The sequence below is a fragment of the Lepidochelys kempii genome, chromosome 7, assembly GCF_965140285.1.
Source record: "Lepidochelys kempii isolate rLepKem1 chromosome 7, rLepKem1.hap1, whole genome shotgun sequence".
Taxonomy (NCBI): Eukaryota; Metazoa; Chordata; order Testudines; family Cheloniidae; genus Lepidochelys; species Lepidochelys kempii.
This window is the reverse complement of record NC_136386.1, coordinates 15833429-15853016: the sequence shown is the minus strand read 5'-3', so window position 1 is coordinate 15853016 and position 19588 is coordinate 15833429. Positions and strand designations below refer to the sequence as shown.

The following is a 19588-nucleotide window of genomic DNA, read 5'->3' as shown; positions in this document are numbered from 1 at the left end:
TGGAACAAAAAGCACAGGAATCCTCTCTCTTCCTGTGTGTGTGTGTGTGTGTGTGTGTGTAATATATAAAACCCAAAGCTTTTCAGACTTTCTAGATACATAACAAAGAAACAAACCTAAATGAAGTAAAGGTACAAACCCAACATGGTCTCCCTTACAGGCCACTCTTTAAAGTTGAAAAGATCAAGAGGTAAAAATAAAAATGAAATAAATTAAATGAAAAATCCCACACTACAATAATAATGGACCACATTTTTCCCTTGGCTGACTTTGGGCATTGATTCCAGCAAGGTTGTACCAGCGATAACTAAGACCCTGATTCCGCAACTTCTTCCCCACAGGCAGAGTGCTAAGCCCACATGGCACGCCATTTTGATTGCTGGATCAGGTCACATGGAACGACATTGATCAAGTATTTCAAAGAACAAGAGGCAAAGCCTTATCTTCCACAGGAAAATAATTATTTTATTCAGTATTTTAAAAACAACTACTTAACATTTACTCAAGATAAAAATATTTACAACACCCCACCTTTGAGAAGGCTCCAAAATATAAACACTGTATCCCTCCCTAGAGAACAAAACAAAACAAAACCTCTTCAAAAAACAAAAACCCCAAATCAGGAATACATTCATATTTCTCACTTCTTTATGCTCAAGTAGTTATACAAATAATAGACCTCTGAAACTCTTTGATATATTTATATAATATATATATTTTATATATACAGATATATTTATAACAAGATTTTACAAATAAAGGCAACAACTGTATACCAAAAAAAAAACCCCACAACAATAAAATAAACATGAGAACAATCTGCAATCAAGCACAGTGCATCTTAACAACTGGTGCAATGGTAGAATGAAATGAGAATCTATATGACATTTACTCTGGAAACAATTTCTCAAAATTAATACAGAAAAAAAACCACACTGCTTATTGCAGTTAGTTTCTTTTAAAGCCTAACTGGACACAGTGTTCATCACTGAAGCAACTGCACAGGCCCGAATAGTTCTAAGATTTGTTAACAGGGAAATTGTCACAAATTCTAACTCTATTTAAAATAGCAATTTGGACCAGGGTTTTCAGAGGATCCTAAGAGATTTGGGCACCCAAATCCCACTGGGATTAGGTTCCTTTGAAAAACAAAACAAAACAGTTTTGAATTCTCAAAGGCACTCAAGGGGGCCAATTCAGTGGGTGTAACTCTGTTGACTCCAATTGAATCTCACCCTGTTACAAGAGCTCTGGATTTGGCCCAGGAGTGAAACAGTCAGCTGCTGGCCATTCCCCCATTGATGTGGCTTTTTAACCATTTTGCTTTCAGATACACTAGACCCAGAGACACCTGTACAGTAGCAGTAAAAGAGTGGTCTACAGTTAGGTGCAACAAGCAAAGGGATCCATGGGGATATTTTCACCTTCCCCTGCCCCAACTAGCAGCTTGCATTACAGAAAGGGATGCATGTTAATTTATTAATTAGAAGTACACCATGTAAAGCTTCTAAGCAGCATCTACATTTTATTCATTTTGTTTTTTAAACGTTCAGCAGAGGTGTGGAAACTTGTCTTCAATCTCCCTGAACCACTGACTGTGCATCACCAACCAGTGATTGCTACTCTGAATCTTTTTAGTGGGACTAACACCAATGCTTCAACTGCGGTGCATGTGTGTATCATTTCAAATGCTGGCAAATGGGTGGGGCAACAAATCTGGCAGTGGGTCTTTGCTTTGAAAAGCCCTCATAAGAAGTACCATATTTTTATATTCACAGACCCTAAAACCTAAATCTGCCTAATGGAATATTTTTCACAGCTTTGAAATATAATCCTCACTGACTAAGTCAGCTGTTGCTCTGTAGATGGGGAGGGTAAAGCACAAAGAAAACTTTTTTTTTTGTTTTTTTTTCCTTTAAACTCCCCCGAATGGCTAACCTGGGTGCTTCCTTCATCCTTTCCCACGCTATCTGACAAGTCAGAGAAAAGTGGATTTCGCTTCCTAGTCTCAGTGAACCTTATCCCCACACCTCAGTCCAGCCGGTATATGAAACTGAAAGAGTCTCAAACGTAAAAGAAAAGAAAAGAAAAAGAAAATGGTCACACTGTGCTTAGTCTTTGGTTTCCAGGTTCAAAGGAGGAATCTGCTTCAAAGCTTGAAGCAGAGCTGAGGAGTCCATAGGGGAATGGACTGGTAGTGGAGAAGGAAGTCTCTGAGGCATGAGGAGAGATGGAGAGATTTTATCTGGGCTCATTAACCCTGAAAGTGCTGCAGTAGAGGCTGGGAGACTTGGGTACAAGACGGGCATGGAAGTCGGGTACCAACACTTCTCCAGCATAGGCAGATAGGCAGTTGCGGATGGTGGGATCAAATAAAAAGGCAGGCACAAAGGAGGTGGGTGAGGGCCCAAAAAGCTACTTGAAGAGCCAATCAGATCACTGCTAAAATGGCCTTCGTCTTCTGAAGTTTCCATCCTGGTCCTTTTGGCTGGTGGGTCCTCAGTCTCTTGCTTAATAGAGCTTATTCTCTCTTGCATGGCATAGTTGAGTCCCGTATCCTTTTGAAAATACTGTTGATCGGCGTTTGAGTCACTTTTCTCCAGCTCTCCTCCATACCCACTGTCTGTGTCTGTGTCGCTCCCACTCTGCTCTCCACTGGAATGTGCGAAAGTCCTCTGTATAACAGGCACACAGTTCTTGCCGTAACCCTCAGCAGTTTTGGGCAAAGAGCCAGACTTCTCCTTCAAGTCCACTGTTTTCGGGGGCGCATCTCCACATTTTCGGCTGGCTCCGCCCTGGAGGACCTCAGAGGCCATTCGGTGCAGATGACTGACCAGCTGGGAAGATTTCAGATCCCTGGTGTTTTCATGCTTTCCCAGGTATTGCAGCACTTCCTTGGCACACATCTGGAAACCAGATCGAAACATTTCCTGGCTGGTATCAAGATTTCTTGATGACAAGTCACCTGAGGAAACATTAACAGAAAGAAATTAAAAATTAACAGAGAGCTAAATAGTTTCATTAATATCATTAAGGTGCACTGGGGAGAGGAAGAAATTTTATCTCCACATTAAGTATCTGTTACAAAACAGCTAGACAAATGAATTCTACTGTACAACACAGTCACTTTAAACACCCATTTTTATAACCTCCCTCTAACAGTGAGTCTTTAAACACATTTTTGATCTTATACTCGTTATACGTGGCAACCACAACAGACACTAGAGTTTAAGGAGAAAACAGAAAAAGGCAGCACAGCGAATCAACCCTGGCATCTCCTCTGAAAGACATCAGTTCCAAAGTCATCTTGCAAATCTGGCTCCACTGCAGCTAATGAAAATTGGGTATGAAGGGTCCAATGTATCCCTCATTAACTGCATACACCAAGGGGGATTTGGTCTAAACTTTGGGAAGTGACATTGGGTTTGGTTGTGTAATTCTACTGCATATCGAGTGGCTGTTAAAGCAGTAGCAGCCTTTTTAGAAAAGCTGGTTTTAGCCTGCCAGACTCAAGTAAATGTCACAAAGAGAGGGGAAGGAGGAAACAGATGTAAAACACTGTGGGCCTTTAGATAGTTCCTACCCATGCTGAAAAGCATGCACTAACTGGCTTACGGAGAAACCAAAAAGAGCATGTAAGAGAGATGTTTTCATATTTAAGGATGAAAAAAAATCAGGGCCTGATCTAAACCCCACTGGCTTTGGATCAGGCCCTCACAGCAAAATTGTACTATAAAATAAAATAGCTAGAATCAAGTTGAATTTAAAACTATATTAAAATAACAGCTAGTTATAAATTAACTAAATAGAGGGATGAAAGGCATCTTTTTCATAAATTCACATGCACATAAAGCGAGGTATGTGTGCTAAATAAAAATGAAAAAAGACAAACTTACTCCTACCACCTCCCAAACTAAGTGTCATAAGAAGCCAGTATTTCAAAGATATTGAAAGTAAGATCATGAGACAGTCTAGGGTTCTCACATGATACAAGCATGACTTGAACACTCACCAGCTTGTAAACCATTCTGTAAAGCAATTATTTTCTGTTGCTGCTGCTCAATGAGATTAGTTAGTGCTTTCACATGCTTCAAGGTAAGTTCAAGAACTACAGCCTTCTCCAAGTGACCTAAAGTCTGGAAACAAATGGGCAGGTTAGTACTTATCCTAGAGTCGGTCACGCTTCAAGGAATCTTAAAAAGTTTTCTAATTCCTTGTGAAATGAAAAAAGAAAAAACAGTTGCAATTTGGGAGACAGGGTTAAAAATGGTGTCTTTATTCAATGACATTTCTCTGACTGATTTTGAGCAAAAATCGTAACATTTGGAATCTGATCCACATATTATGTAAACTAAATTTTTTTTAAAGGGAAGGTTGCAGAGAAGGATACAGTTACATCCTATGGGTATTTTAGGACCAACTGCATAGCTCTCAGACAAGTATTTTATTTTATCTGTTCTGCTGCCCCTGCTGGCATCATGACCTTAACACAGGGGAATCCAGTCAAAGGGTTTCTTTTGAATGGTGACAGGAGAGGGGAGTCCTGCAGGATGTCAGCCAAAGCGGCTTTCCCCATAAACTTCTGCAGGTATTTTTTCTTTTAATTTTAATCAAGCACCTAAGCCTTTATTCTTTTTAAAACAAAGCACCTCACACACACTAGAGAAGCAGAAGTTGCAGTCCTTAACATCTGTCGCAAAACAAGAACGCAGAGAATCCTTTCAAATACCAAAAACAGGTAGCATGGAAACAACTCTAAAAGGACTTGACTCTCAGATAATTAGGGATCAACTTATAAATGGAACCCAGTAAAACTTCACAAAGAGCAACATGGAACTTTTTCAGTGGCTCAAATGGAAAATCCCAAATCCCTCACATTCAAATCAAGCCCACAATAATCACTTTTACATGAGGGTTTATTTTCACATTGCAGCAGTTCAATTCATATCACCCCACCACCACCACCGACATGCACTGTTTAGAAATTCACAGTATCTGGAAAGAAATCCAATAGTAATAGACTGATCCAAGTGGCAAACCTGCCCAAATCGCAGTCTTTTCCACTGTGATCTGCAGTGCTCAGAAGAAACCTCTAGATGGCACATCTACCTGCACAGAAATCCATTAACCAACACCCATCCCCAAAACGAAGAGGAGTTTGGATATTAGCCAGATTTTCACTTACTGTAAGTTTAAGATGTTCTGGTAAGAGATCTTTCAGTTGGGCAATGCACTCATTAATCCTATCACGTCTCTTCTTCTCTATCAGTCTGTGGGGCAATTTATAGGTCTCCTGGAAGCCAAAGGAAAGGAGCAAATCAGACAAGACACATGACATCCTAGCACCATGGATAGACACACAGGTAAAAGGAGATCTAGAAATAAAACTAGAACTCAAGCTGTTGGGTACCCAAAATGTATTATGTGTAGCAGCTACTAACTGAATGATTTTCTGTCATAAGAATTATTAAATTAATGAAAAAATATATTCCCCTCCCACCTTCTGAGCCTCAGATTCATGGACAAGAGGTACAAGTACAACAGTCTCAGAGCAAAAAAAACCCAAAAACAAAAAACAAAACCCCAACAACTTTGATTCAGACTGTCTGCTGTTAAAACAGCCCCTCCTAAATCCCACAGCAAATTTTATAAAGGTTAACCAATTTTATTTGAGCATAAGCTTTCGTGAGCTACAGCTCACTTCATCGGAAGCTCAAGAAAGCTTATGCTCAAATAAATTGGTTAGTCTCTAAGGTGCCACAAGTCCTTCTTTTCTTTTTGTGAATACAGACTAATACGGCTGCTACTCTGAAATCTGTCCTTATAAAGGTTAAATCTTAGTTGAGCTTTATGGAAAAGCAGATTTAAAACAAATCAGAACAGACACAAACGCATACAACTTTTTTTAATGGCCAGGTGTTAACTAAGAATGCAAAGGTTCCGCAAGTCCTCCATTTACCTTATTGTCTTCACTTCTTTTTAACCCTCTCCTGGGCTTGTACACTTGATACATGTGAGAAAAGGCCAGCCTGCACAAATGACATAAAAATGCGATGGGTTATTATTATTTCCTCCACACCGAGAGAGACACGCGCGACACATGCGTATGCCAGCGATCCCCACAGGCACAGTGAAGGAGCCGAAGCTCCAGCCAAATCCAGCGGCCGTGGATTTGGTGGGGAGGGCGCACTGGCCCCAAGAAGCGCACCGCTGAGGAGGCGTCTTACCCGGGCATCTCGGTGCTCTCCAGCGCAGGCAGCTTGCCCAGGCAGGCAGGAGGGGGCTGGGCGCTGGGGATCATTTCCATTGCAGCTTGGGAGGCTTTGTGCAAAAGGGGGGGGGGGTGGGCTGGGGAGCTCTGCTGAAACTTAATTCTCGCCGAAAGCGGCGAAATCAGCCAGCGCCGGGTGCGCGGCCGGCTCCTGGGGAGAACCCCGCGGGTGGTGGGGACCCTGCGAAAGCCGCTGGCGTCGGGACCGGCGTCGGGCGGCTCAGGACGCGCTGCTCATCTCCGCGCAGCACACCGGGGCAGGGCGCGAGCTGAGGCGCCGCTGGGAGGCGGCCGGCTGGGTTAAATGGGAGCGAGTGGGTGGCGGGCGCGACGTGTTCCACCCTGTGACTCCCGGCACGTCTGGCGGTGCCGGGGCGGGAGAGCCCTGCCTTCCCCCATCACATGAGCCTCACGTGTCGGACAACGCGCTGGCCTCCCCCGCCCCTTCCCCCTCCGGCCACACGGGCGGGCGGGCGGCGGCGGCTGCAGCCGGAACGTGCTGGGGCGACACCTCCGCCCGGCCGGGCTCTCCCGCAGCGGCTGGCGCGTGGGCCCGGCGAGGAGGAGGAGGAGGAATCTCCCCTCACGCGCCCCCGGGTGCTGCCCAGTCCCCAGCGGCGCGCGGAGCTGGCCCGGGACGCGCCGGAGGAGCTCGTGGGCCGCCGCCGCCGCCGCGCTCTCCGGCCCGCCTCTGCGGGGGGGGGGGGTCAGTCCGGTCACCCTCCACCCCCCTCCGCAGGGACCCGGCCTCTCCTCTCCCTCGCTCCCCTGTTCCCCCAGCCAGGCTCCGCTGGCCGGGCTGGGCTCGCTCGGGAGTTGCACAGGCAGAAGGGAAGAGGAGTCAGGCGGGTTGTGTGACCCACCCCTGGGGATTTCACAGGTCGCTGGGACTGGGCGCGGCGGGCGGGGGGGTCGCTCCCAGCGGGTCTGAGGGACACAAGCGGGGTGCCAGGGGCTGGTGCCCCCACGGTGCAGAACTGCGGAGAGCTCACAGAGGAGGGTGGTGTGGCTGGGCTCGGGGCGTGATGGGAACCAGGCTTTCCTGTCCCTCCCAATGGCTTGCCCTATTCAGAAGGCAACTTCTTTGGCCTCGGGCACGTCCTTTCTCTCCTGAGCTTCGGCTTCCCCCTCTGTAAAAAGGGGTGGTAATAAGGTAACCCTAAATTACCTACGTCACAGGGGTGTTTTGGTTTAATTCGTTGGTACGTGACAGCGCCCTCTGAAGCAGTGTTCTTCCCAGCCGTGTGGGCAGCGCTCCAGGTTCATGGAAACCAGCAGAGGCAGAGCATGCCGGCTGCACCTGACTGCAGCGTGTCTAGCTGATTCTCCATGCTCAGTAGGATAAAACGGGGGAGGTATTCATAAGATGAAATGCCAAAAATGCTGCTTCTGAGTGCTTTTGACTGAAAATCCCTGCAAGCAGCAGGGGGGTGACTGGCATGGGGCCCTGGTGCCATCCCAGGCAAATGCTTTGCCACCTCCTGAAAGAGGCTGGCTACCGCAGCTGAGCCATTACATAATAATGGCAGCTTTCCAGTAGGAATAGACACAGAACATGCCATGTGTCGTCAGGTAATTTAGCTGGTTTCTTTAAAAAGTCTGTATTTTGTAGTAATCCAGTGGCTAATGGCTTGATAAAATGCAGCCTAGAATCTGACACAAACCGCACTATCTTCCATGTGCGTTTCTACAGTCTGTGGGGAATACCCAGCCCAAATGTCAAGGCTTGGGAATGCCACCGAGAGTAACTGGTATTAGGAGTGCAGAGCTTTATGTGAACTGTAGCCATGAGCAGAGTAGCACCCAGGCATGATATGGGCTGAGGGGACTACAGCTGAGCCAAGGGCAAAGGCAGAGTAGCCAACAACCAGATTTAGTGGTGTGCCCCATTGGGGCAGTTGTCGAGGTCAGTGGCTGATTTAAGACAACTGGTAATGTGAGAGGGAAGCAGAGTGTAAATTACAGGGCTGAGGCTGCTGTAATTTAGGCCTGATCTACATTTAAAAAGTTTTACCAGCATAACTATGTATGATTTTTGTACTGACATATTTATGCCAATAAAAGCCCTAGTGTGGACCCATTGTAAGGCACTTACCTGTGTAGCTGATTTCACTTTGCTGAATCAGAATAAGCATAGTTAAAGCAGCAACACTTATGTATAAACGAGGCCTTAAACAGGGAACCAGGAATGCCCTGTGCAGCCTCTGAATTCCCCCAGAGCAGGAACAGAATAACTGGGAACTAGGACCAGCTATGAAACAGTTACATTCTTACCTATCTCATAGGTGTCTGGGGAAGTTTAATTCTTTGATCTTTATTAAGCAGTTGAGACTCTTGGCTTCCAGCTGTTCTGCAAAGGCTAAGGATGATTATATTGAAGTGTAACTGCTAAAGCAAACCTTTTGTTTGGGGAAGGGGGAGGTATGTGGTCATTTCCTCTGCTACATTACTGAACAAGGAGAGGCCAAAGCACCAAATAGAAGGTATATTTACCTAGATAAGGTAATAACAGAACTTTAGCACCCAGGGTTTGTCAAAGATTTCCCTATCTCCTCTGAGAGTCCTGTGTCAGTCACTGTGGCTAGGAGCCTGAGGTCAGCAAGTACTTTTCGGGAGACTGGAGATGGCATCTTTGCTAGAGAAGGTGGCATGTTCATTTCCGGATAGACCGTCATTTGAATGCATGTGTGGTGGCAGAAGTGCTAAAAGGGTTTAGAGTTGTAGACTTGTTACAGTAGAAGGTGACTCAGTTAATGAAACTCTGTCAGGCCAATGTAGGCCCAAAAGGAGGTTTCGTAAAAATCTTATTTGTAAGAAAGAAAAATTCCCCTGCGGTGTCTGCACCCCAAACAGTACAATATAGCTCCTGACCGAGAACCGCAAATTGAAGCTAACTATTCTCTCACTGAGTATAGTCTCATCTGTGTTTTACAGCCCAACCCTGCAGTTTCTACCAAGCATTGCATTCACTATCATGATCAAGCCACTGATTTCAAGTGTCTGCAGGGTTGGGCTCTTCAGCCATGATCATGCAAACTTAAGTATATGAGTAGTCCCATTGACTTCAAAGGGACTACTCATGTGCCTAAAAAGTAAAGCATGTGCAAAAGCATTTGCAGGATCAGGGCCTTAGATCAAAAGCTCTTCAGAGCAGGAATTGTTTTTATTAATGTTAGCTACAGTGGGTACTTAAATAAATTCAATAACAATTATTACAAAAGTGAAATTAACTTTGTTGTTAATTTAAAAGCAGAGATTTGTAAAGCAAACATAGCATAAAAAGTGGAAAAATAAATTAGGCATTTAAAATCCTTCATTTTAAAGCTCTAAGCTGTTATTTGTACCACAGTTAAGGGAATTTAAAAATCATATATAGATATAGCTATATAATTTTTAGCTGCTAGTGTACTTTCATTTATTCCCCTCTCCATGCTTCTCTTTATCAAACAATAGAAATAATTAGGGTTATGGTAGGGGATTGCTAATGGAAAATTCTAACCTTCTGGTTCAGGGCCAAATACTTTTCACCTCCTCTAAGTTTTAAGTACAAATATATGTGGACAAGTTCATGCCCACTTGTTGTTTGACTCTTGCATGTTCTTTGAGACAGTACATTCCTGCAATGGATGGTGAGCTAGAAATCAGGATCAGAGGTAATCCCCCATTATTTAGCCTTTTTACTATTGGTATGTTTGCCAAACAATGCTCCGTGTCAGATTTCACTGATGACCTTAAGGGTGGTTGCCAAGGATTTTGGATTCCCCCCTAAACAGAGAGTCCCAATGAAGTTATTACATTCTTGGGCATCAAGTTAGATTGAGGGAGAATTAAATTACACTTTCCTGAGGTGCCTGGCACAGCTTTCACAGGCTGATGCAATCATTAATTTGTCACCTTGATTTTGTTTGCAGAGCCATTTCTCCATGACAGATTTTTTTACAATGCCCGATTGAACCTATAATGAAATGTTAAAAGTAATGGCATTATTTTCTAGAGCTATTAAGGGAGAATCTGGCATTTCCAATCATAGTTGTAGAGCATTTGATGTCATAGGATAACAACAACTTGTGTCCAACAGGGATTTGTAGTTATTTACAGATACCTTAGCAGGAAAGGATTTGGCTTTTGTTGTCCCAGGTGTGCAGACGTCTGGCTAACAACGTTGAGTTAATGAAGCTATATCCCTGGAACATTTTCCCCCATAATTATGGCAATGGTAATTTTGGGTGAAAAGTTCTTCAAATCATTGGCGCTGATATCTCATTTAAGAATATGTAGGGAGTCCAGGGAGTTAACAGATGGGCAGTGGATTCAGGCCTGCGATAAGGTTACTGAGCGAGGTTTTGTTTTAAAATGTCTCTTACTTAATATACCCATGAAGGCCAGGCATGTGCCCATGGGCTGTAATCAAATAACCGACTCTCCCTCTCTCGTTTCCAGCAGTCTTGTTTCAGGTTACTGGCACCGGAGGTTAAAGAACAGCCACGTCAAATACCAAAAGCCCTTTGGTAGCTAACGGTATCCAGACTAGGAGGAGGGGAATGGAAGTGGCTAGCTCTCAGCACATGATAGATCTAGTCTAAGGACCTGTATAATTAACATACATTACTTTCTGCAGGAGTAAAGGTTTATATGGGATCTGGTTAATTCTAACATAACAGGTAGTCCTATCTGTGTTACACAGAAATGGCGGAAGCTAGGCTTATTCCCTGGCTGGTCTTTTGTCAGTAGGTGGGGTAGTTCTTTTCCCAAGGCAGGCAGGTCCCAGATCTCAGCTCCAGTGTTTTCAGTGAGAAGAATGTTAAAGGGGTAAGGGAGGCAACAGGGAGTTGTCAGCTAGACAGCACAACATCATTCATCAAGTACTGACAGTTTTACTGGAAACCAAAGTGTGCAATAGTTACACTCCTTGGAAAATGTAGCATTCATTATGTCATTTTTAGGAGTGTTCAGGATCAGTGACTCAGTTGGTCTCTCAAAACGAGACCTAGGAATTTATTTCTCAATATTGTCATGGATGAGTCTATGAGAATCCACATTCATCAGTCTACAAGATGGATGTAAACGGTTGCAGTACATGGGTTAACTACATAGAACATTGGATACAGTTCTTCATCAAGTTCTGCTTGATACATCTTTGGGTACTTACCAAGGTTTGGATTTAACCCAGCCAAGTAGGTCACGTTTCAATTCATTTATACGTGGATCACCACCTCAATAGCACAGCTGAGTGTGACAGAATATAGAATCAAAAGATTCATCCAAAAAGTTTGTCATTTTATTTATGTATAAGGATTGCCTTGGCACTGATCACTGTCGTAACTAATTTGTGGTTTGGATACAATGAGATTGTTCTAGCAGTTACCACTGAGATATTTGTGTTCTTTGATAAAATACTGAAAAAATAATCCAATGAGGTTTAGATCCGTGGCTACTCTGATGTCCTAGGTCAAGATCCTTCCCACAGAAGGACCCGTGGATTGCTGCTGGTGATGTATGGGCTGGAGGATTCCAAGCTGAAATCATTTAGTAAAACACATGAAGTGGAATCAAGTGAAAGTTGTTCTTCTCTTTGTCTGAAGATGTTTGCCAGCATTGAATGTGCTAGTGGGAGGTGACATGGGAGGAAACTATTTGGAATTGGCAAAATTTGTGGATGCTACAATTCATAATAAGAGACTTTTGCCCACTTTGAGACTGTTTAACAAAACAGTATGGCCAGCCTGGTGCCAAAAAGGCCAATCAATACAGCAAAGAAACAATGGAGATCCACAGAGCTTGTTCTATTTAACCATTTCTTTGCTGACTGTCTGTACTGTCTTGTGAGAAGTAAATCCAGTTCATACACACACACGCACATTTTATTGGCAGTGTTTCAACAACTGGCTTCACGCTGTAACTTCTCATGCACCACTGTCTTATTGTAGTAGAACAAGGGTAGCCAAACCATGGCTCGTTAGCCACATGTGGCTCTTTTACAATTAAAGTGCAGCTCTCAGAGCGCCCCTATTCTCCGCCTACCAGACTGCTTGGGAGAGCTTGGGGCTTCTGGGCTGCAGTGGGATGGTGGGGCTAGGAGCTTCTGCCCAGCAGGGAGGGGGTCTCGGGGCTTCGGCCCTGCAGAAGGCACCTGCTGGCACTTGGGACTTCAGCAGGAGCAGGGCTAAAGCCTCGTGCCCCAGCCAGTGCACCCCAAGGGGCAGAAGCCCTGAGACCCCGTCCCCTCCCCTGACCCTGCAGGGCAGAAACCCTGAGGACCCCTCCCCCCCAACCCTGCAGGGCAAAAACCCCAAGCACGGGCTCTCGAACTTCTGATGATTATTGTATGCAGTTCGGAGGGTCAGTAAATTTGGCCATACCTGTGCTAGAATTACCAGAATTGGAGAACCATAGTCTCAAGCATCAAAGTATTACCCCCTGTACTACCCTTGCTGCGATGGCCCATTCATATTTCAAAGAAAGCAATGGAATGCTATGACTTACCTGGGTCATTCTTCAGTATTCAAGCAGGGAAGGCTCTAGGTGGGAGGAGCAGTAATCTTAGGCAGGTGCGGCTGCGAATGTTGTCCTGCTCTGGAGAATGAGTTCTTTTCCCCACTGAGAGACAGAGTGGTCTAGTGAATAGGCCATATACTGGGAGTCAGGAGATCTGGATCACATTCCTGGTTCTGCCACTACCTCCCTCTTTGATGTTAGGCAAAGTCACTTAAACATCTCCTTGTCTCAGTTTCTCTATCTGTAAAACAGAAATGATGATACTTTGTAAAGTGCTTTGAGATCTATGGATAAACATAGGACCTCATTTCTTACTATTTTTAGTCTTTCTATTTTAGTAGCATCCAAATGCCCTAATCAGGATTGAGGCCCCATAAGGCACGGATACTGTCTCAGAGTGTTTTTTATTATTTCCACTTCACATAGGTAAGCACAACTGCAGTCCCAGTTTGTGTAACAGTTTGGTTAGGTTATAGCATTGAAGCAAGCCTTTCAAACATGCTACTTGTGTGTATGTGTGTGTATACCCAATAAGGAACAAGTAGAGCTGTACAATGTGTTTGCCTTCCAGTTAATGCCAGGGTAGGGGGGCATGGATCAGCGTTCATGTCACGCTCCCCGTTGATACCCGGTCTGAGCCGGGGAAGCTAATGATCTAACCAGGGGACCCAATTAGGTGATAAACCCTACTCATGTGCCACCTTGCACATACGCTAAGAAGAAGAAGAATGCCAGGGCACAGGTCACTCGTACCTTGCCCTCCTGACCTCAGACACCACCTCCTGAGCAAAGTGAGGGATGACTGCTCAGTAGTTCAGTGGAACTTGCCTGTACTGTGAATATCATTAACATCAAGGACACATTAAGGACTATTTGTAATAGTTTGTCACCAAGGTAAACAGAGAAGCAGATTTGTGAATGAAGCTGATTGGATCGAACTATGGGGTGCTGCAAGAATAGAGACATTTTGGAGATGTTACTGGAGGACAGGGAATAGAATTCTAGAATAGTATTGATATGAACTTGTTTAACATTCCATGCTGTTTGTAGGTGTGTACGTGGGGTGTCTGTGTTCTCTCCGTAAGAGGATTTCTGGACTATATGTCCCTTATAAAAGATTTTATAAATGAAGGCTGCAACTATTTGGATGTGCTGGGAACTATTTCTAAGCATGCACATGGATGGCTGATTTATATGTGCTGTCTGTGCACTGGAAGAGGAAAGAAAGATTTGCTGGTATTTAGCATAACTGTTGCAGGAAGAAAAAAGCAGCGGATAAAAGTGTGGCAGTTGTGTTATCTGTCTGTGCTTAGTAATGCATGGCCTCCTTCCTGCGAACATTTAGGTCAGACAAACTACACACACAATTATGTTTCCTGGTCACTCCAACAACAAAATAAATCTGGATCTGAACACACCAGCATCACTGAAGTAGCTTGGATCTGTATCTAAGACAGTATCACAGGTCATTTTCTCTATAACAAACCAAACCCCTGGATCAGAACCCCCTTGAATTTTCAGCATGGCCCATCTGTATCCTGAACAAGATGTGTCTCATGATGTGGAGACGGCGTAAGTGTTTCTGTAAATTCCTCTGGAATAAACATTAAATGAACCTAAATGGAGTATGCAGTTTTCATGGTAGGTTTGTGTGTAATCAAAATTATATGCAGTTTTGTTCACCATATTCCTTAGATTTGAAACAATATCATTTGTAATATTGAGATGCAGATATAGCTGAAGTCCTGCAGTCATGTTTTCTAATAAGAGAATAATCTAACTACCAACTATAGGAGAAGAGATCCATAATTAAGTAGAAATTACAACCAATTGAAATTGGGGGTGGAGGGAGAACAAAATAAACCTAATACCCAGTTTCCTTAAGAAAAGGACTCATGGGTGACAAATGTCACCCATGATGCCCCTCACACTTTATGTAATGGAGTTTTAGAATAGTTTGGCCATAACTATATTAGCAGCTAAATTATTTTAACCTCTTTTTGAGTGGAACAATCCCTGACCCAAGGATCTTAATGCATCTGCAACTGGTACTGATGTACCATCTACAGAGCAAAAGTCCCAACATGAATTCTCACCTAATGCCAAAATGGAGAACAGATGTTTCATTTTACAAGCATTGAGCAAAGATGGCATCAGGTGCCTCGGGTCAGATATGAAAATGATTGTTTGATTTAAGAATGTAACAATGAGCAACCAACTGGTAAGAAACAGCTAAGGACCAATATCTAACTGAGGCCATATGGTGTCCAGAGTTTTTACGTATTAAATCAATTAGCCTCTGCATCAGTAATTCTCTGTTCCCACCCTGTCAGGTTTTGGAACAAATGCTGTACTAGTCCCATGAATCTCCAGGTGTTGAGTATGTGTCCCGTAGTTAAACAGTCTTTGTCTAGTGATGATTTTGTCTTTATCTCTTTTTAAACTCTGCTTTTAGATTCTGTTCTCTGGCTTTTCGTGCTTGGAACTTACTCGTATAATTGTGAGCCAGCGAGAACACAATAAAAGACATCATAAATTCAGGATCACATGGCATCTAGGTCTGATGTTCCTTTTTTTTTTTTTACCATTATTAAGAAGATAATAAGCATGTTTACATTTATATAATAATTTTGCACTATGCATAGATGACCTAATTCTCTGTTGTGCTTAAGCCCCTTCATGTTGTTCTGGTAGCATAAAGGATCCTTAAACCAGAGGGCAGCAATCACTTCCAGGGACTGCCTGCGGTGTGAGAAGATTCCCTGGCCAGCTAGAGCTGTCAGAAGGACATACACCAAGCTCCTCCCTGGTCCCCAGTGCAGGGTGTGTCAGAGGGGAAGGGCTGTGCCTTTAAGGGATCATATTTGGACCAAATATAAGTTTGAGCTGCTAAGCATCCATCAGTCCTTCTTAAGTCAATGGGAACTCTGAGTGCCCAGTACATCTGCAAATCAGGCCACTGCATTAGAAAGAAGATTTTTCAAAGGCACACATGGAAGTGAAGCACCCAGCTTCCCCTGACTTTTACTGGGAGCTGGGCAGCTAACTGCGCTTCCTATCTTTGAAAATCTCCCTCTGGAGCCAAAATATGTATTTAGGAGCCCTTTGAACAGTTTGCCTTAAATATTTGAGACTAAATTTCTAACCTAGGCAAAATGCATTCCAACCTAATTTCTGCAATGCTGAATACTGGCTCCTCTTACTCACAGTGCTAAGCTTCACTGATAGTATTGCATCTGAAGCCACCAACTTACAATTATGTAACAGTAGCGTGGTTTAAAAGATGCCGTCCTTGTAATAGGATACTTGAGGGTGGACATTAACATTTGTCTGAGTGTGCTACCAAACTTTAGAGCTGACAAACAGCTGTTTTCCTGCCTCAGGAAGCTAGTTAATGCAGAATTCAGACAGACAATTAGCTATTATGATCATTCAAATCTAATCTTGGTTTTTTTGAGCCCCCCCCCTTTTTTAAATATTTAAAGGTGTGGCTCAGTAGCCCACGCTGTGTTTGCCAAGCTGTGTATTTACACTTATTTACTTCTTTGCAGAATTTAAAGTGAGTAGGGAAAAATGGAAGAATTCATACTGCAGGATCGGTCTGAACAAAGAGGAGCAGAGCATGGTATGTTGCAGTTACATGCTGGAAGGGCCTCTCTGACAGAGCACTCTTCTCCTCTGCATCCGTCTAAGTCACCTTCACCAAAGACAAACTATCAAAATAGTCCTAAAGAGAAACTATTTTGCCCTAAGAATGAGCACGCTTGTACTAAATGGCAGATATGCTAAACACCAGTACTGGGACAGGCTACATCTTACGTCCCCTAATAAAAATGTTGCCCCATATGCCTTTTCAACTTCTACAACTTAATCTTCCCCATTGTCAATAGGGCAGATCTTCAGCTGGGGTAAATCAGTGTAGCTATACTGAAGTCAGCAGAGCTATGCCAGTTTACAGCAGTTCAGATTCTGGCCCAATATTTTCAGTATAGCTTTCAGAACAGAAGTATAAACATCTCTAGTGACACGCGACTTCATATCAGTTAGTCATCTCCTTAAGGTTTTTATGATTGAGAAAGTTTTTCTATTTAAATAAATTCCTCATTCTCTCTTTATTTTTTACAAACACATGTTCACATACTCTTCAAGCACATGCATCCCTAGTACATTGGATTTGGTATGGGCTAGAAGGGGAAAATCTTTGTTAGAGCCCTACGCTGCACAACATTTAAGGGATAAGGTAGAAATCAGAAATGTAGCACACATACCTGATCCCAGGGCCAGGCTCTCAGGTGGTGTAAATTGGCATAAATCACTAAAGGCAGTGGAAATATGCTTATGTACATCAGTTGAAGATCTGGCTCCAGTGCTGGATTAAAGAATCATGATGGAGGAGTGTGCTGTGTGCTGCTCAGGCCAAACCTGAGCAGCACACAGTATTCTAGCTCTGCTTCAACTGCTGCCAGCTTTGTGTGGCATGAACAGGGGCCACACAGCAAAGTACCCCGACCTCATACATACTTCAGCCAACACACAGACGTACTAATGCCTATTCCACTCTGCGTATACCTCAAAGACCCTCCACTGGCCCCCACTTATCCTGACACTCCCCCTACACACATCCTGCCTATCACAGACCCAACCCCTCAGCCCCACCATCAACAGCCCCCAACATTCCTGCCCCCATCCCCACTTTCTCCCAATGGCCCCACTTGCCTTCCATCCCACAGTCTTCCAAGACTTCCTACTCACCCCATAGTTCACCAGCTTGCCCCAGTCCCTCATCCACTGCTCTCAGGTCCATCCTAGCCACTGATCAATGCCCCCCTGGCTCAGAGTTCCGCTCCCATCCCAGGCTAGGGCAGCTCCTCCTGACCCTGGTTGCCCAGCAGCTCCGTTCACTCCCATTACCAAGCCCACGTTCACACAGCAAAGGCCAAAGTTCAGTGAGTGGCATTGCCACCTCACAATGTCACTTACTCAAATTTGGCCCAGTCAGCCCCGCTCCCTCCACACACACATACTGCCCTGGGCCAAACCTGAGTGGCACTGGAATCCCCCCACACCATGTCACAATGCTACTCACTCAGATTTGGTGGGGGAGGTGGTTGAATGTGTAGCATTGCTACCTAGCACATGGGGTCACAGCGCCACTCAGGTTTAGCCTGTTGCAACGCCACCCTCCCAAATCCAGTGGTCTGGGTTCCCTCTGACATGGGGACTCTGTGCACATTCGTTAATCTGGGCCTGCTGGCTCTCGGACATAGTCTCATTCATTCCCCTCTGCAATAGGCTTGGGAAGATGTGGGGTAGCTGGCTTAGAGGGTGCATTAAGTGAAACCTGTAGACCGTGCTCCCCGGCACTAGACCCTGACCAGAGCCATGGAGATTTTGCTGGATGTAAATCTCTCATCCTGGTGATGTGGGGGTAGGTGGCACAAAGGTTGCCTTTCAGGGCTCCCCTCCCAGACAGCACTTTTTCATTGCACACCTAAGCACAGGCTAAGGTTGAGCTTTGGCTCCAAGTCTTTGCATTATTTCTTTCCTTGTTCAAGAGCCAGTTAAAGATTTTCTTTGCTTTCCCTTCAGAAGTGCAGGGACTTGGCTTCTGCTGGAAAGAAAATGCAAAAGGTGAAGCTCCTGCTCCCTGTGAGCTCTGCTGCCTTGCATTGCTTTCATATTTATGTTAGCAGGGAGACTCTCATTATACTGCTTGCTGCTGCTGTTTTTGGAAAGTACATGTTCCAGTTGCAGTTTCCTATGGAACATCTTTACAAATGAAGAGACCATCAGGATCTAACTGCTGTGTCTGGAAACCCTTGGGGGAAGGGAGCGGGGGAGGGCACATTTCAAGCTTGTCATTCTGCTTAGACGAGATTGGAGGCTTATTACCGAATTAGAAGATTATAAACATAACAACACTCAGCTAAATATCAGGTTTCCAAAGCTATTCTTCATGACTTCTCCCCCCTCCCCGCCCAGTAGACTGCAGCCCCTTTGTCAGATAAACTTTCTAAAGAACGGCACTGAACAGGAAGGCAGGAGGGAAGGACCAGCAGAGTGAAGTGATTAGAAAATGGAACAGGTTCTCATTAGGGTGCAGAGTATGTACTAATTAGTTGAGAAGACATTATGGATGACAGGCCTCATTTCATCCTGGATCCCACAGTGACTGTAAACTTGCTCATCCGTGCATTTGTTACAGACCTGGAATATTTTATAGTTAAAGTTACCCTAAGCACCATTATTTCTCCATTTTCCTCAAGGCGGCTCTGGAATGGACACCTGAACAAGAAGGCCACTGGACCCATTTATCCTTCATGCTGGAACTGCCTGTTATCGCTGGCTTGAGGAATGGGTGGTAGACTGCAGAGCTGTAAGGTTTCAGAGTAGCAGCCATGTTAGTCTGTATTCGCAAAAAGAAAAGGAGTACTTGTGGCACCTTAGAGACTAACAAATTTATTTGAGCATAAGCTTTCATGAGCTACAGCTCACTTCATCGGATGCATTCAGTGGAAAATACAGTAGGGAGATTTATATACATAGAGAACATGAAACAATGGGTGTTACCATACACACTGTAACGAGAGTGATCACTTAAGGAAAGCTTATGCTCAAATAAATTTGTTAGTCTCTAAGGTGCCACAAATACTCCTTTTCTTTTTACAGAGCTGTAAGTCACTTGTTCAGCTGTAACAGCATTCAGCATGCATAAAAGTTGGTGAACTATAAGAATGGAATGGATCCGCTATCTACAGTATTTTTTTTATACCACACTAATCACTGTGCTACCCAAACTCCTAATGGCAAGAACTGCAAAAA

General features: G+C 44.2%; 1 protein-coding gene and 1 long non-coding RNA gene across 3 annotated transcripts; one reads left to right on the top strand and one right to left on the bottom strand.

The window, feature by feature from the left end:
* Nucleotides 1-439: 439 nt before the first annotated feature.
* BHLHE40 (basic helix-loop-helix family member e40) lies at nucleotides 440-6639 on the bottom strand. Its single transcript, XM_073351185.2, has 5 exons — nucleotides 6228-6639; nucleotides 5960-6029; nucleotides 5186-5293; nucleotides 4013-4136; nucleotides 440-2965 (listed from the first exon to the last, which is right to left on the bottom strand). The coding sequence occupies exons 1-5, from the start codon at nucleotides 6305-6307 to the stop codon at nucleotides 2112-2114; spliced, it is 1236 nt and encodes a 411-aa protein (XP_073207286.1). The 5' UTR covers nucleotides 6308-6639; the 3' UTR covers nucleotides 440-2111.
* A 794-nt stretch (nucleotides 6640-7433) lies between these two features.
* On the top strand, nucleotides 7434-19212 carry LOC140914105 (uncharacterized). Of its 2 annotated transcripts, none has more exons than XR_013636028.1 (3): nucleotides 7434-15324; nucleotides 16318-16391; nucleotides 19033-19212. It is a non-coding gene; the product is annotated as an uncharacterized LOC140914105 (long non-coding RNA). The 2 variants fall into 2 exon arrangements; XR_012159770.1 differs by lacking the exon at nucleotides 7434-15324 and adding an exon at nucleotides 15347-15589.
* Nucleotides 19213-19588: the final 376 nt, after the last annotated feature.

Coding starts and splice junctions, on each gene's coding strand:
- BHLHE40 (XM_073351185.2), bottom strand. CDS start 6,307: ATGGAAATGATCCCCAGCGCCCAGCCCCCTCCTGCCTGCCTGGGCAAG. Junction 5,294..5,959: donor AAAGAAGTGAAGACAATAAG/GTAAATGGAGGA, acceptor TTTGGCTTCCAG/GAGACCTATAAATTGCCCCA. Junction 4,137..5,185: donor CAGAACATCTTAAACTTACA/GTAAGTGAAAAT, acceptor ATTTGTTTCCAG/ACTTTAGGTCACTTGGAGAA.